Source organism: Alligator mississippiensis, chromosome 8, assembly GCF_030867095.1.
Source record: "Alligator mississippiensis isolate rAllMis1 chromosome 8, rAllMis1, whole genome shotgun sequence".
Lineage (NCBI taxonomy): Eukaryota > Metazoa > Chordata > Crocodylia > Alligatoridae > Alligator > Alligator mississippiensis.
The window spans coordinates 9,798,715-9,810,851 of record NC_081831.1 but is presented as its reverse complement, the minus strand read 5'-3'; the positions used below and the strand labels follow the sequence as shown (position 1 = coordinate 9,810,851).

The 12,137-nt window shown below is 48.2% G+C and overlaps 1 protein-coding gene across 2 annotated transcripts in view; it reads right to left on the bottom strand.

Moving 5' to 3' along the window:
- CA10 (carbonic anhydrase 10) overlaps nt 1-9,973 on the bottom strand; it is a 352,521-nt gene extending 342,548 nt beyond the window's left edge. Inside the window, exons 1-2 of one of the 2 annotated variants that reach the window (XM_059732087.1) lie at nt 9,823-9,973; nt 9,095-9,427 (exon numbers count right to left, since the gene is read on the bottom strand). In XM_059732087.1, the coding sequence (XP_059588070.1) occupies nt 9,095-9,155 (61 nt within the window). In that variant the 5' untranslated portion in view covers nt 9,156-9,427; nt 9,823-9,973. Of the gene's footprint in view, nt 1-9,094; nt 9,561-9,822 lie in introns of those variants that run through there. The other variant, XM_014601951.3, reaches the window with a different exon arrangement.
- Nucleotides 9,974-12,137: the final 2,164 nt, after the last annotated feature.

Here is a 12,137-nt window from a genome sequence, read left to right as displayed (position 1 = left end):
TGATCTAGGCAAAAATGGAGAAGACCGTGGAATCTCTGTAGAGTGCTTTGTTTTCCAGTAGAAATGAAAATGTATTAAAACAATAGGAAACTGCTTATAAAAATGCAAACATTATAGGAAGTTACTCAAATGGAAGAACTAAATGAATATACTGGTCACTGTCAACTAGTAGGCATAGACATCCTGGATGAAATCCAGTGGAATCAGGATCAATTCATGGACAGACGCATAGCATCCTGTACTGACATCGCTATCTAAAGGGATCTATCTGCTGGTCAGCAGCCATGATGTAGGTGGAACAAATAGCAGAGTAGAAGGGAATAATTTAGGAGTTGATTCTCTGCTGCCCTTTATGCTCTGACATATATAAGTGCAAAGTGGCTGTAAAACGTTACACAACATGACTATTAATAGTGTAAGGGGAATATAAACGGAGGTAAGTTCTGTATAGGCTCCTTGCACAGAAGTAAATTTCACCCTAATTCTGGATTATTGAAAGGCTTTAAACTAAGTTAAGTTAAACACTGACAGGCCTAATTCTCCAATAGGCTATATAAGTCCTACCTCAGAGCAACTTCAAAAATGTCAATATAAACCGGTGTGAAAGAATGGAGGAGCAAACCCTAATAACTGCAATTATATTTCTGGAATGTGGGCCCCACTTTAATGTTAAGCTTCCCTACACTTTAGAGACAAATCATAATCCTTCATGATTTCTATAATATGTTCAGACCAGGAGTTTTCTAAAAGGTCTTGAAAAAATATAGGTATTATTTCTCGCCCAGTAGAACAGACCAGCGAATACCTGGCTGCGATAGAGAAAATGTACGGTTCAGTGCAGAAGATAGAGGAGGAGAGAAACAAGGTTGCAGTCGAATGAAACCGAAATGATTCTCCCTGGCCCTGCACCTTGTATAGGCATCCAGGGCTGTACAAAACGAGCACAACGCAGGTATACGACACTGCAGATCTGAGAGCACTGATACCAGTGCAAAGTGAGCGTGAAATGCTTAGACCAGCTGCAAAGAGTTCAGGTCAAAACAGAAAGTAGTTTTATTGCATTTAACCCATTCTCATCATTGGCAACCACTTTGCAGTTCAGGATGATTGTCTGATCTGTGGGTCTAAAGGTGACTGAAGAGGCCTATCCCGACTTGACAGACTCTGTTGCAGCTCGGACACATTTCCGTGAAAGGTGGGTAGGACTGGGTTCTCGATTCGGTCTGTGGCACGCCGTTTCTTGCACTCCCCCTTTTCTATCTCCTGTTGTCTTCGTAAGGCTTCAAAGTACTGAGATCCTTGAAGCAGACTTCCTCCATTTGGGGTGGTCCTGGGCTAGTCTCCCACGAGCTAACGTCAATGTTGCATTTTTTCAAGCTAGCCTTGAGCACGTCCTTGAAATGCTTTCTCGGCCCTCCTCTTGAGTGCATCGTTTGACTGAGCTGAGAGAATAAAACCTGCTTCGGGATGCTGGAGTTGGACATCTGGATGACTGGCCCAGTGAAGTTGATGTTGGGTGATCAATCATTGCCTCAGTACTCCTGATGTTTGCTTGCAAGAGGATGCTAGTATTGGTGCATCTGTCTTTCCACTGGATTCAAAGGATCTTCTGCAAGCAGCATGGATGGTACTTCTCCAGCGGCTTGAGATGTCTCCCATACGTTTTCCACATTCCAGCTCTGTAAGGTAAGGTGGAGATCACATCTGCTTGATTACATCTGCTTGACCAACCACAAGCTTGGTTTTGGATCTGATGTTGCAGTCTTTGATTACCCGTTTCCTCAGGAGTCTGAAGGCTGCGCTTGCCCATTTAACCCACTCATGGACCAATATAATGAGAGAGCTTAAGCTAACTGTTTGGCATAAAACAGACAGATGGAGTCTGACAGACATCTAAAGGAGGGTCTATCAATTCAAGTTAGATGTGACCTGATCTAGAATGGCTTACGCCTTTGAAATTAGGAGTTTAACATAAAACATAAATGAAAGCAATTAATGCTGTAGCAGGTAATAAGTCTTAAGAATAAGACTGATCAAAGTAAGACTACATGGAGACCAGGTCCCATGGCTCTCTGTGGCCTCTTGACACCATGGATAATGCAGCTGTTGTACAGCAAGAGTCTCCTCCTCTCCAGGCTGCCCCAGCAACTTCTGATGAGGATGAATGTACTTCACAGCACAGAGGGAAAAACCGCATGGGTTACTACTGATTTTGCCTGCAGTGACCATCACTGCTTTGTGTTGTAGGGTATATACCGACTTTTCACTGAATGAAAACAGCTCGTATCCTTCCATTTTTCAAGCTAACAGGCAAAACTAAACATACTGTATGAAATACTTTAGGTCTCCATGGGAGCATGGGGGTGCCGTACAGGACCTCAATTAAGGGAAAGGGGACACAAAGATCTATCATGCAGGGCAACTTACAGCATCAGGGTCTAGATTTCTACAACTCATCACACCTGAACACTACAGTGGCACAAAAGGGAGTTTAAAGTGGGTCTGTATATTCTCACGTCAACTCTCAGACTTCTGATTCGAATGCCAAAAACCAAGCACCTGAGTTTAGAAAGAAATTTTTCCCACTGGCAATTTATTCCCCAGTTAATCAATGTTTGGGATGGAAGAAAGGTCACTTGCATTAGCCTCTGAAGCATTGGTATTGGCCATCACTGTAGAAAGGATAGTAAACTACATGGACCATTGGTTTGATTTGTTATGACTGTTCCTACATTCCTATAATAATATTTGAACTTAACACATGCCGTTGGAGGACCTCAAACTACTTCGTAATGTTTACTGAATTAAACTTCTTGATGTCCCTGTGAGTTAGGTAAGTCAGCAACAGCAGCATTATTATCGGTGTCATTGCCTTAGAATGAAATACTGTTTTACTTTGGCTTGAGCGGTAAGCAGTAAAAACAGTAAATTCCACTGGAAGATGCCACTGCCAATACTTATAAGGAATACCACTGCCTTTCCAGTGTATTTATTGTTATCCACAACAGTTTGTCTGTCATAATCAAATTGTGTTTGTTAGCTGGAATTCCCAATTGCTGACAATCACTTTTACATTGCTTGATGGCATTACAATGCAAATGCAGTCACGCTAAAAACAGAAACACTGATTCTAAGCAAACCAGGTAAAAGCTTGACTTCTTCCTTCCAGTTCTCCAAACATGACCTATAAATAGGGTAAGAATCAGAGGACCAACATAATTGTTGTATGATGTTGAAGGGTTGTCATAATGGACTCTGCCCCAGCTTTGACCATGGGACAAGGTTGCGGTTAACTTGTGGTATAACAGCTATAAATAGGATTTTCAATCAACAGTCAGGTTTTCAGAGATCTTGTTAGCAGTGAACAGCAATTCGAGCAATTGCAAGACCATTAACAAAAAACCCTATTAATATGTGCTCCAAAGAGCCAGGAGAAACACAGTTCTTAGTACAATACCAAACTATTAAGTAGGGTTAATTTGTAACAGTTGAAGAGAGGCATTTATTTAGCTGATTTTGATCTTGATAAATGGCAGCATACACAATAGATTTTACTTCCCTTTCAGAAAAGCCAAAACCTTGTGGCCTTCTCTTGCCATTTAAAACGTCAATAGGTCAGTAATACAGTTCAACCCTTGCAATGAGAGCATTGGTCATCTACAGGTTAGCAACAATGCGCAGCTTTAAGTTAAAAAAAAAAAAAAAAAGCACCCACTGCCTTCGTCTAGAATTTCAACCCTTAGGCAAAAAGGTACAAAAATACTTTGCTCAACACTCAGGGAAAACGGAAATAATATTCTGACGATAAGCTGGCCCTTCTTGTTCAGTGGTACACAGTGAATATTCATGATGCACACGGAAAGCTATCCACTATTTAAATACTTGATGAATTTAACATCTAGGCTGTTTGCTGAAGGTATTATAACTGAAACCTCTTTTGAAATCTCAAGGGCAAAAGCTGAAGAACATGCATTTGTTGAATATGAAATCAGCCATCTCTTAAAATAAGTCAAGAGTGCCTTCTACAGATAAGACAGATTTTAGGCCATCTAATTGGAACACTGATTTCATTTTTAAATAATTTTGTCTTGCTGGGTGAGTATCTAATTCAGTTTTATTAACAATGAGTCAGCAGAGCAAGATCAAGAGACCGTGCATCTCAATCATTGTTCTTTGAGAAACAATAGCAAAGATTACAAATCTCTCCCCTTAGGTTTGCCTGATATAAAACAGAATAAAATGTGCAAGACGATTCACAAACTTCTCTACTTGTGCAGCTAAAAATAAATGCCTTATCCTTTTCATGCTTTGGTGTCTATCTTATCGTGTGATGAAAAGCTAATAATTAAAATAGAATGGTTGAAATTATCAAACAGAAAAGCAAATAAAAACATTTATAATGGGTTGCAAGGCCATTATTTCAGTAGTGTCTAAGTACAGGTACATTGTCACCCATTGAGAAGGCAGCAAAATTCATGGTACTTTCAAGCTGAGAAGACATTCAAAACAGTGCTGCAGAGGTACCTACACAAACTGTGCAACTATTCTCAACCTACAAGGCTTTGGATCAAAAACCCTTTTGTTATTCTCACCAACATATGGCTTCAAACCTGCCATCTGATATGCACAGAAGGATCCCTGAACCTGTGCAGATTTCCATGAACCTCAATGGGCTCCGTGCAGGGATAAAGGCCTGTACCCAGGGAACAGGATGGAGACCTACTACATGAGATGCCAGAAGTGCTAGCCCACTAAACGTAATAGCCTATTTATCAACCCGTATGTTGACTCTAGTGGGATCAACTGCATCTGCCCCTTAGTGGGACTAGCTGTTTGCATCTGAACAGTACACTCTTTATTTATGTTATTTTCTACCTACTTCAAACACTAGAGAAAAAAATCAGAGTTTTGAAGCAGTATTTGACAATTATGAATTTGTTCCCAAAGCTTTTGGTCCTGAATTACTGAAGCACAGTACAGCCACAGAAATGAATGGATACTGAAGACCTAGCACTCTTTCTGTACATTTCTTTTTCAACACTGAATCTCCTTGAACACTCATTGAGTTATGCCAATTGTACTCTGGTAGGAAACGGGAATTATCAGGCCCTAAAATTCCAGGTCTCTCCCTCTTGTTTTTGAAGATGAGACCTGAAAGAAGCAAGCAAAGCAGGCTTTGTGTCACCTTAGTGCTTCTTAGATACCGGGCCATCCAAGAGCTACTTCAACCCCCGACAATTCAGAGCAGCTTTAGAGCTGCTCTAAGCCGTACCAGAGGTTACAGCTCTTAAAACAGCTGGAGAAGTGCAACACTGCTCCATTGCGCTCCCCCAGACATCCTCAGTGCCAGAAGCTATTAGGCCAACTCTTCACCGCCCAGGAGTTCCTCCACGTGGGAAGCCTCAGTCAGGCAGTAAGCTGTGATTTATGGCTCCTTGGTGCTGCCAGCTGAATTCAAGGAGGCTACAATGAGATCAGGAGTTTGCCCATCCATGACTGGAAAACAGCAAACTCTTAAGAAAAATGAGAATGTTCTCAAATAACGAGTGCCCTGGCCATTTCATGACTACAACCTTCGAACTGCCAACAGCCTCCTGAGATCTCGTGTCACAGTCGGAGCACACCACGAGGAGCCGGAGCAGCCAGGTCACACAGACTTCTTTTGAGCAGACTAATGGGCAAACTTCCTTAAGTGGAGCCTTTCTCATTAAATAAGGATGATGCTAGACATTCTTTATTTTATAATGAAGTGTGCTGCAAAGGTTTGAAAAGAACATCTCAGCTTTTCTGTTGCAAATGTCTACACCCCTTAAAACATTACACATCGTGGATGCAAATGACTGTGCAAGCAAACGTGGCAGCCATTGCGTGGCCAGCAGCAGCCCACCTACAGCTGTGAACATTGCTGCTAATTAATCCGCAGTGGTATTACACAGGAAGGGAATTTTGGCCGTCACACCACAGACTGTAATCTCCTTGTTTTTTATTTGCTGTCATGATTATCTGCAACTCCACAGGAACAACAGCCAGAACAGATCTTATTTTAACATCCTATCCAAAGGACAACAACTCCATTGGCACAACACTCTCTTAATGACATCCTGTAGTATCATCATTAGTAGCTGAACCTCTAAGAACGTCTTCATCACAGATACCTTTAAGCAATTCTATTCACCAGAACAAAAAATTCACCATCATATTAAAAAAAAAAGGCCTTTCAGTTCTTTTTAAGGGATTAAAATTATGTTCTTGTTCCAACCTGTTTTGATTTATCACTCACACAAATGAAGCTAGGTGATTTTTTTTTAAACAACTTTAAGTAGCAGAAGCACTGATTCAGTATTCCCAGAAAATGAAAGCATCCAGCTGACAAGCTACACGAGACGAAACCTATAAATGACGTGTTTTAAATTGTCACTAAATGAAACAATCTCGAAAAATACTTGGAAGAAAACCATAATTGTTTTACTTCTGCATCCTAGTACCATTCATCCCCAGACAATCCACTCCAAAATATTACAACTGAGGTATAGGTAGTTGACCAATGAATGAAACATTTGGAAGGAGACTGTTACAATTATTCCTTTAAAATCGTACTGTATTTGTATTTTAGTTGATAAAATTGCTTTCCTACACAAAGAACTACTAATAGTCTACTAAAACAATTTTACATAACATTTGGGATATAAATGGTGTTTCCTTCCGTTTTTCTCTCTCAATTGACTTAAATGGTTACAAGGGAGGGGCATTCAAAAGTGGCAACTATAAGAATTCAGTCTTAACATACAATTGTGTCACAGAAGTCCAGAACTGGATAAGAAACTGTTCAGCAAATATTGTGTTTTAAGTAGTGTTATATAAAAGCATACAGGACAAAATCTGATAGAGCTACTCAGCAGACAGGCTGAATTAATCGGCTGATAACTAACAATGCCACTTTGAATTGTAGCTTTAAACAGGGTCTGATCCAACATCTATCGAAAATAACAGAAGAATCCTCTGTGACTTAAATAGCCTTTGAGTCAGGCCCTTACTCAGTAACACAGGAAAAATACACATACACCATTAAAAGTAAAGGCACAGTCTTAGAAATGTCTTGCTAAAATGTACTGATTTACCAAGAAAAAAAAATGTATTACTTAATTCACTGATGCCATTCATTCTTTTTTACTTCTGTAATTAAGAGATGCAAATCCTAAAGAACTTCTCTCACCTAATTTCTTTTTGTGAGAGACGTGACAGAGGTATGATGTATGCTAACACCATGATATTCTGGAATCCAAGATTTGAATCAATTTAATTTAGGACAGTTTAACAGGCTATCTTTTGCCTTGTACCTCAACCATTGCCCAACTAGCACTGTTAAATTAATAAGCTCCAGAACAGCATGAAAAAGGACCAGGAGATACAAAGCATTAGTGCCAGGCAGATATCTGCAGATCTTAATTCTTCTTGCCAGGATGACAAATACTCTGGATCTCTGAGAAGGAAAGAACCCAGGGGAGAAAAAATATGGAACTGAAAGCTAAATGGACATAAATATTCTGCATGGGATTAAACCAAAATATTTGAAGCCACGACTTTAATCATGCAGCAGATGCAGCTTGTGGTTTGTTTTATTCCAAAAAAAAAAAAAAAAAAAAAGAGGAGATGGCTATCAGACTGTTCTCAGAGCTAGAGGGAGATGGAGAGTCAAGAGAGCCCCTGTAGGACCCAGCTTACTATCGGTTTCACAAGCCTGGGTTTCGATTTCAGAAGGGAGGGAGATTAGGAGATACCAGCTAGATAGTCGAGTGATGAGCTCAGTGTAAGAGCCCATATAGTGTCTATCTCAGTATGTTACTGCTGAAAGTGGTCAGAAAGCTTGGTATTTTAGCAGGGTGAGGTTGATTACTGTGTTCTTGTTGTGCGTGTCATGGGAAGTGACTATTTCTCGGAGAGCTAGACAGGTGGCATATCACACTGAGACAAACCGCAAAGCATGAGATAGAGATGATTGAGGCAGCAGGCTTTGACATTTCGAGGAGGGAGAGGGTGCATTATCTAGGCAGTGCCAGCAAGCATAGGTGAAGGAGTAAGGGCAGCCAGAGTTGCTGCCAGCGTCAGAAAACACACCACCCAGCCTGGTGGTGCACAGTATCACTGCAGGAAAAAAAGGGCTCAGTGACCCAGTGGGCTGATGCAGGCACTGCCAGTTCATGACTGGGTGCAGGTAATGCCCACCCGGGCACAAGTGCTACCAGAGGGTGGGCGTTCCATGGCTTATTCCAGGTTCAGCCAGAAATTGGTGCAGAGACTGCCAGCAGGGGTGGGCACTGCAAGCTGAGCCAGCAGAAGGGATGAGGCAGGGGCTGCCGGTCTGGTGGGGAGGGGTTGGCTAAGGCCAGTCTCTGCCTGGTCTGTCACTGGGAAGGTTTCCCCATCAGCCCATGGCTCTGTCACCCACTGGGACCTCCCTCCCTGCAATGTAATGGCTGGTGCTGCCAGTCCCAGATTAAGGCAAAGACTGGAGGGCAGAGTCAGCCTGCAGGGAGCCAGGCAGCCCGGATCCCCCCCCCCCCGGGACTGCGACCGAAGCGTCCCAAGCTAGAAATCCCACAGCCCCCCCACTCCTTGTTGCTCCTGCAATGGTAATTATTCCAGCCGACTGCTATGGCAAGGGAAGCGGCCAGCCAGGGCTTTTCAAGCCGAAAAGAGTGTTTTCTCCAGGGCATAAATTGCTCCAATCCTTAATGCGAGACCCCAGCCGTGCCCCTTGACACACGGGACAGGCAATGCCCCGACTGCCCGCACATGGGGAGGGAGAAACGTCTGCAACCTTGAGACCGGAGAGCCTGAAACAGCACTCCCAGCCGCAAAAGGGGGGTTATTATAAAGGAGGGGGATTCAATCCATTTCCAGCCACAAACACGCACAAAAAGAGCCCCAGCAGCAGCCTTCAAACTACCCACATGCTGGAGGCACCCAGCCCCGGTGCCAGTCCCCCGGCTGGGGCGAGTTGAGGAACTTGTGGTCCCTGGTGGTACCCATGCCCCCCTGGGCGACGGGGGGATGCCCACTGCCCACCCCGCAATGCCCCCATCCCTCCCCTTACCTGAAAGGCAGACGATGAAATTGGCTTGCAGCAGGAAAAGCACCTCCCAGACAATTTCCATCCTCCGCGCCTCACGCCAGGAGCATCCCTCGGCGGAAAAACGGGACGAGGCTCAGTAGCGCGGGGCCAGCCCCGCTCCCGCCGGACTCGTGCGCTGGCTGCGGCCGCGGGGCTGCGCGCACATGTCCGAGCTGCGGCCCTTCCCCTCCGGGGCCCGCCGGGCCGGCGCCAGCCCCCGCCAGGGACACGCCGGTGCAGCGGCTCTCCACCGCAGACATAGACGGGCCCGGGGCCGGCGCCCCCCGAGCTCCGCGCGCCCGGCCCCGCTTGCTCCTGCGGGAAGGGACGGGACGGGACGGGACGGGCAGGCGATGAGCGCGGGCGGACGGGGCCACCCCTGCGGGCGCTGCCTCCTACATCCCGGCGTCTCCCCCCGCGCCCGGCTCCGGCGATGCCCTTCCAGCGAATGAGGCTTTCCGCATTGCAACTGCAGGGGTCGTTCTTCCCCCGTCTACGGCTCGCCCCGCCGGCGGGGACCACGTCGGGGGCCCCCCCTGCCGCCCGCCCCCCCCCCCCCGGTACAGCAGCACCACCCGGCGCTGCCTTCACGTGCGGTGCGGGACGGCACCCCCCCCCCCCCGCATGCATGCATGCAACCCCCTCCCTCGGGGTGCAACTTGGTTGCAAAAACGCACAACTCGCAGAACCCCCCCCCCCACTCCACTTACCCCCCGAAACGCCCTGCCGCGCCGGGGGAGGAGGAGGAGGAGAGGAGGGCGCCCCCCGCCTGCAGCCCCCGGGCCCGTGGAGGGGCCGCCCCGCGCCCCGCGCCGCCCGCACGCGGGCTCCAGCCGCCGCCGAGATCGCGGTGCCGCGGCTCCGGCCGACCCAGCGCGGGAGGGCGGGGGGAGGCGGCGCGTCGAGGCGGCTGGCAGCGGCCTGGATGCCGGGGTTTGGGCTGGGCTGCAGGCGAGAGGCGCCCTGAAAGCCTCCGCGGCTTTATTTCAAGTCTGGATGGGGCTTTGCTTCCTTCCCCCACCCCCACTTGGAAAAAAAAAAAAAAAGGAAAGGACAGGACCAGGCTGAGCTAAAGGACCTGGGGGTGGAACAGGCTGGGGTGGACTGTGCACCTGGAGGGGCTGGGGGGAGCGTGCACCAGGCTGGGGTGAAGGGGGGCTGAGGGGGAGTATGTACCAGGCTGGGCTGGAGTGGTTAGGGGGCCTGGGGGAGTATGCACCAGGCTGGGGTGAAGGGGGCTGGGGTGCACTATGCATCGGGAGGGGCTGGTGGGTGTATGCACCAGCCTGGGCTAGCGGGGCTGGAGGGAGTATGCACCAGGCTGGGGAGAAGGGGGCTGGGGTGCACTATGCACCTGGAGAGGCTGAGGGGATTGTGCACCATCCTGGGCTAGGGGGGCTGGGAGGAGTACGCACCATCCTGGGCTAGGGGGACTGGTGGGAGTATGCACCATCCTGGGCTAGGGGGACTGGTGGGAGTATGCACCAGACTGGCGAGAAGGGGGCTGGAGGGAGTATGCACCAGGCTGGGGAGAAGGGGGCTGGCGTGCACTATGCACCTGGAGGGTCTAGGGGGAGCATGCACCAGGCTGGGTTAGAGGGCTAGGGGGGAGCATGCACCAGGCTGGGGAGAAGGGGGCTGGAGGGAGCATGCACCAGGCTGGGCTGGGGGGAGCATGCACCAGGCTGGGGAGAAGGGGGCTGGGGTGCACTATGCACCTGGAGGGGCTGGGGGGAGTATGCACCATCCTGGACTAGTGGCGCTGGGGGGAGCATGTACCAGACTGGGGTGAAGGGGGATGGAGGGAGTATGCACCAGGCTGGGCTGGGGGGAGGATTCTTTGTAAAACCCCAGAAGCAGCAGCTGGCCCCAGAGGGCAGCGGGCTGAGGATGGGGGGTCTTTGGGCTGCGGGCTGACAGCAGGGGACAGGGGCGGCGGGCGTGCGGGCTGGGTCACAGGCTGCGGGAGGGAGGGCTGGGGGCGGGGAGCAGCAATCCCAGCTCAGGGCAGAGGTGAGCCTGCAAACACTCCAGCAGAGGTTGCCTGCATAGGTGCATTGATCATAGCAGGGGAAAGGGAGGGGAGGGAGGAGGGTAAACAGCAATCCCAGCTGCGGGCAGGTGTGCAGAGGTCACGTTACAAATGTTCCAGCGTGGATGCATGCATAATAGATGGAGCAGAGGCGGGCGGTGAGGAGCCCAGGGCAGCTTTGCAGAGCGGACCTTTGCCCGGCTCCAGCACAATGAGGCTGCCTGGATCCCAGCCCGGGGAAGCAGGGAGGGGATCGCGAAAGGAGGAGCGCAGAGCTCGGGCTTGTGCTGCTGATCACAAGGGCTGCGAAGTGCAGAGGACCGAGCTGCTCCAAATCCTCCTGCCGGTGCTTGGTCGCGCTAGCTCGGCTTTCCTGCCGGCAGCTCTCCCGGCTTCTCCTGCACAGCCGCTGCCTGGGACCACCTCCCCGTAGCTCTGGAAGGGCTGGACAGGACATCAGGCTCCTACTTGTCAATACAGCTGTTGGCATCCATCTCGCCTGCTCTCAGGAGAGCCCAGCCTCTGACACTGCAGCTGCTGCCTTTAGCTCTCTTCCCAGTGGGGTCTGTACGAAACTCAGGATTTTTAACAAATGAGTTTGCCTCTGAAAACAGCTCAGTTTGGCTGGCCAGAGAGGCTCTCCCATGCCATGAGGGAGTGATGAGCTGGTTAAAGGCATTCCAGTCATTTTATACTGGATTTCCACTCACCCTGCTACAGTGTTGGAGGGGGATAGTTCTCATTAAGGGGATTACAAAAGATGGGGGGATATATCCGTCCACACAGTCAGCCTTTGAATTGCAAAAAATTCCAATTTTGCAAAAACTTTTTTGCAAAAAATTCCATATTTTGTATGGGGACTACAAAAGATACGGGAATGCATTCCTCGACACCATCAGCCTTTGAATAAATCCTTTATTGCAAAACATTTCTACAATTTGGGGAATTGGGGCAGAGCACCTGTGACCAGAGGATCATATTTAGGGCCAATTA